Here is a 5,000-nt window from a genome sequence, read left to right as displayed (position 1 = left end):
CATAGACACATGAAAAATTCAGGGGGCTTCAACAGGATTCGAGCCCAATTTGACCTGTGCGATGCCAGTGCAATTTGCAGTCCCTCTGAGCTATGAAGCCACACAATTGGGAGCAGGTCAATTTGTTTGGCTCATGTGTTCCTAGAAAGGACTAAGTGAAATAAAAATGTATATAATGTTTGAAGTAAAAAATAAAAGTATACGGTTCTGTATAATTATATTTTTGACCTGCTTCCAACTGAGTAGCTTCATAGCATTTCACTGGGATCACAGAGGTCATGGGTTCGAATCTCGTTGAAGCAGCCTGCCATTTCCAGGTGTCTAGAAGAAACAATTGCTTAAGGACGGTGCCTACTAATTCAAAGGTATTCTTGCACGGGTTTATAAATATGCGGGAAAAGCAGATCTCAACAAGTGTTATTAAAATCCAAAAAGAAAATTGGGGGTAACCACACATTTTTCAAAGATAATTAGTCAAAAATATCTGCAAAAAGCTTTAAAATACAAAGCAATGTATGGCATTCCTTTCCAAATTAAAGCTTAATTATCTCTGAAAAATGCATGGTTACTCCCAATTTTCTTTTTGGATTCCAAGAGCCCTTGTTAAGTTTTGCTTTCTCCGCATAAATTTTAACTGCGCAAAAATATCCTAGCATTAGTAAGCAGTACCGATAGGAAATCTGAATATCTGGAGATGCGCAGAACATATGCGCAAATTAACAATAGTAGGCACCGTCCTTAAATTGTCCAGCTACAATATAAGAGCAAGGATCACTTCTTTTTTGTGCAAAACTCTAAATTTCATGAAGCATCATTGTTTTTGTTTCACAATAATATTATGGTGTCATCCTTTGTGATGGTGATTCAAGGAGTGCTTGGAATGTGCTGAGAAGTATTGTGTGCGCTGCTTCATGTCTTTTCATCAAAAGGGAGCTCTCAAGAAACACAACACTCAATCAATTATTGATCAGGTGTGTGACAAAAGGTTGTGTCTATAGGTGTAGTTGCTGTGAGATTCACAAAACCATAAACAGTGGCCATAAGAAAGACATGTAGATTTTAAAAATAATACAAATGTAGTTTGATTGTTGCAAAGAAAAGATGATTACAAAAGTGTCTATTGAACAAGTGTGTCACTAGCAGAGGTTGGGTGCCTGTCAGACATCCAGCAGCTTCAACTGTTGGTAGCCAGCTCCAAGATGAAGACTGCTTCCATGGCTGGGGATTTCTGGCAACCCAGTCTTGAGCTCCCATGCAGCATGGGAGACAGGCACCCATTACACTTATTAAAACAGTGGTAGGGGGAGGGAGGGAAGTGGAAATAACTGCTGAAAATGATCCACAAATGCACTTTTTCTGCAAAATATCTACAACACTACAGTTACACCCTTGTGCACCAACTATGCCAATGGCCATATCTGGCACAACGCTCCTGTTGTTGAGGAGCTTCCACTATTGGTAGCCAGCTCCAAGATGAAGACTGCTTGGAACCATGGCTGGGAGATTCTTGCAACCCAGTTTTGAGCTCCCATACAGCATGGGAGAAAGTCACCCATTACACTTATGAAAACAGTGGGGGAGGGAGGGAAGTGGAAGTAACTGCTGAAATGATCCACAAATGCACTTTTTCTGGAACACTACTATTACACCCTATGGCACACAATCGCAGGAAAGCATGGAGCATGCACCAACCCAACTATGCCAATGGCCGCAACTGGCACAAAAGCACTCCTGCTTTTGCATTTGCATTTAAGGTGGCTTATTACAGTTTTCCGAAGAAAAAAAGATTTTCAAATCTGTAAAATTAAAGTAATTTTACCTAAAAAAATAAATGCAAATCAGGGGAAAATGCCAAATTTAGTGACCAAGCTCCAGGAGGGGTGGGGGGGGGGGGGGGGGGGCCGTGGAAACTAGGCATTTTAAAGTTTTTTTCTCAAAACCTAGCATAGGTACCCCAAGCTCACAGAGAATCGTTGGGTTACAGAAATTTTATGAGGGTTTGTATGGGGAATTTAGCGATCATTATTTAGGGCATTAAAATAGAAATAAGAATACATCAGAATTTCTTACCTTGCCTCCTTGTCTTATTTGTGGTACCGGGGGTATGTTCTTGGCATTTCTGGCTGTTTCAGTGCGATTCTAGGGAGTTTTAGTTCTACCGTTGCTCTCTCATACATATAATATATAGAGCGAAAACAGCGAACCTACAACCCACTGGAATAGCACTGAAATGGCCAAAGTACGCCACAAAAACACTGATAAGGTATCAAGAAGACAACGTAAGGCATTTTTGTTCGATTCATGTTCTTTATTTTCGACTCCTAACGCGTTTGCAAATTCTCATACAATGTTTCTAATTTTAAGTTATCGTGATGCTCAAATTACATCGTTAGCTTGGGGTACCTGTGAACTTAGCTGTTTGACCAGGGTCAAAAGTTTGGTAATTAGTAAACAATATGAAGACGAAACCGTCAACATTTAAAAAAAAAAGATCTATGTGGCAGTTTTTCAGTTATCAAATTAGACGAAAATCGACGTTTTGCTATTTGTCAGACAGATTTACTATTTGTTTCCATACATGATTATTTTTCTTGCTAAGGAAATACTGAAATTTTAAGATGGGGTTGTATGGTTAGTTTTTGAGAAAAAGGCCTTTGAAATGTCTAGTTTCCAGTCCCCCCGCCAGGAGCTTGATCACTATATTTAGCATTTTTACCCTGATTTGTATTTATCTTTTGGGTAAAATTACATTTTACATCAATTGCAGTGACTTACACTTCAGAAGAGCCGTCCTGTTGCTTCTATTTCACAGGTTTCAAGATCTTGATCTTTTTCTTCCGAAAACTGTATAAAGCCACCTTAACTGCATTATATGTGATTGAATGTTTTTTCTCTGTTTTTATGTCACAGGGCAAAGGAGGGGTAATAAAGGAAAAAGAGGGAAACTCCATTAACAATACCACGCCCCAATTATCACCTTACAAAGATCACTCAAGGTATATTAAGTCATTGTTTACTTGTGCTTTTTGAATGTTAAGAAGGGAATATTAATTAATATGGTGCCTACCATTACCTTAGTTTTTAATTAAATGCAAAGTTGAATCTTCCAATGTTGTTGTTTTTTTTTTGTATTCCTGCAGAGTACCCTTCCAAGTTCAGAGGGACTCCTTGAGGGTAAGAATGTGCTTACAAGGCAACCTTAGTTCTTTGTCCATTTTGCCACAACAGTAGTATTTTGAAAGGAAACAGGGTGGAAAACACTTTCAAGTTAATATAAATCTAAAAATATCTGGGACCGGTTCCTGAAAGGTGTAATAACTCTATTCCAGGGATAAATATGCCTTATTCCAGCACATTTATTCCTGGAATAGAGTTATTACACCTTTCAGGAACTGGCCCCAGGTCTTCAGCCAGGCATTTCTGTTAATAAAATGAGAAAATATCGTAAAAGTTGACTCTGGCTAAAAAAGGATGAATAACTTGGACGTTTCAGTTACTCCTGTAACGTTCTTCAGCAAAATGTAAATTGCGGCGGTGTCTCCATTGTAATATACCGGTATATAAGATAATTTAAAAAATTAATACAGAGAGGGTGACAATGAGAATACTAAACGTGGGTAGAAAGGAAAAAAAATACTGTACTTTACTTTACTTTACTTAAATATAAATGTAAGGATATCCTACAGAATTGACTACTGGATTTTTTTTAGACAAGATAATACTTATGTTGCCGTGCATACTTTAGTTGAAATATTTAGTAAATATTGAATTTAAAATTTTCAGTTTAATTTCTATCATGCATTTGTTTTATTCTACCTTTTGTAATAAAATATGTATTCGCTGTCATTTTAGTTAAATATGTTGATGTTCGTGTACACTGCATCTCTTCTCTTTATAGTTGTTTCAACCCCTATTATTGTAATCTTTTACTTTTCCTTCCTGCATCGATTAGCTAGGCTATTTTCCGGGTAAGGATCAATGGAAAATGTATAAAAGGTTACTGTTGAAATAAAGAAAGAAAGAAAGAAAATAAAGTGGTTGTGGGTTCATTTTCCTCCCTGGCCAGTTTTTCACTTTTTCTCTCCGGGGCTAATGCATAGCTGGAATCAACCGGTCAATAAGCACTATAACTTACAGGCTGATACTGACTTATGTTTGTATAATGTATACCTCCTTGGGTTGGTAAAATGATTGATTGTGATTGTCTTTGTTGCATTATAGTCCAGTGAATCCACAAGACGGCAAGGTGGTTCCCTTTTGGAAGGTTCATACAATGAAGAGGAAAGTGCACAGTCCTTTGCACAAGCACTTATGCAGTGGAGGAAAAATGGTGGAGGGAACCCAACAGATAGTAGCAAAAGTATGTTTGAGTCAATTTGCCTTGGCATTCTCTCACACTGATGTGACTCCCAGAATACGAAGTATATCCTTGCATAAGTGCAATCCTAAGAGTCTTTGTAACAGGAGAGAGTTAATTTTTATCACAAAGAGTTCTAAACAAATCTGTTTTATTACCAACCCTAACCCTAACCCTAACCCTAACCTCTTGGGAGACTCTCATGTTAAATGGGTCTTGAAAACACGTTTACTAGGCCTAACGGTTTATCGTAAGCTTACATGAATACCACATGTTTTGGAAACCAAGAAGACCTTTGCAACCAACATAGATTTATTGAAACCATCCAGGTTCTTACCAACGAAGGTTTCACGCGAATTTTATTTTAAAGTGATTTTACCGTCCGTGTAGTATGGCTTGATACTGTGGGGTGCATGTAGAAATTTTGATTTGTTCTGTTCTATGGAACGTTTACACTGTAGAGCAGCTAGAATTATCTTCACCTTACGTTAGGATATGGCGTCATGTGAAGTGCTGGAGGGCGACCAGTGGCCTACTCTGTTTTCAATCTACAAGATGGATATTTTAAAGCTTTTCTATAAAGCGCACAATGAGATCCTGCCAGGATATCTTCTCTAAACGTTCCAACAGCTATGCCTTAAGG

At 37.9% G+C, this 5,000-nt stretch overlaps 1 protein-coding gene across 4 annotated transcripts in view; it reads left to right on the top strand.

The window, feature by feature from the left end:
* The window catches only part of LOC137982468 (uncharacterized), a 30,130-nt gene that overhangs the window by 20,488 nt on the left and 4,642 nt on the right, over window positions 1-5,000 (top strand). For 3 of the 4 annotated variants that reach the window (XM_068829560.1, XM_068829562.1, XM_068829561.1), the window contains 4 exons: window positions 870-971; window positions 2,911-2,996; window positions 3,141-3,174; window positions 4,222-4,360. In XM_068829560.1, coding sequence (XP_068685661.1) covers window positions 870-971; window positions 2,911-2,996; window positions 3,141-3,174; window positions 4,222-4,360 — 361 coding nt within the window. The remainder of the gene's footprint in view (window positions 1-869; window positions 972-2,910; window positions 2,997-3,140; window positions 3,175-4,221; window positions 4,361-5,000) is intronic. The other variant, XM_068829563.1, reaches the window with a different exon arrangement.

The sequence above is a fragment of the Montipora foliosa genome, chromosome 13 (assembly GCF_036669935.1).
Source record: "Montipora foliosa isolate CH-2021 chromosome 13, ASM3666993v2, whole genome shotgun sequence".
NCBI lineage: Eukaryota > Metazoa > Cnidaria > Anthozoa > Scleractinia > Acroporidae > Montipora > Montipora foliosa.
The sequence above is the reverse complement of the archived record's forward strand: the minus strand, read 5'-3'. Positions and strand labels throughout refer to the sequence as shown.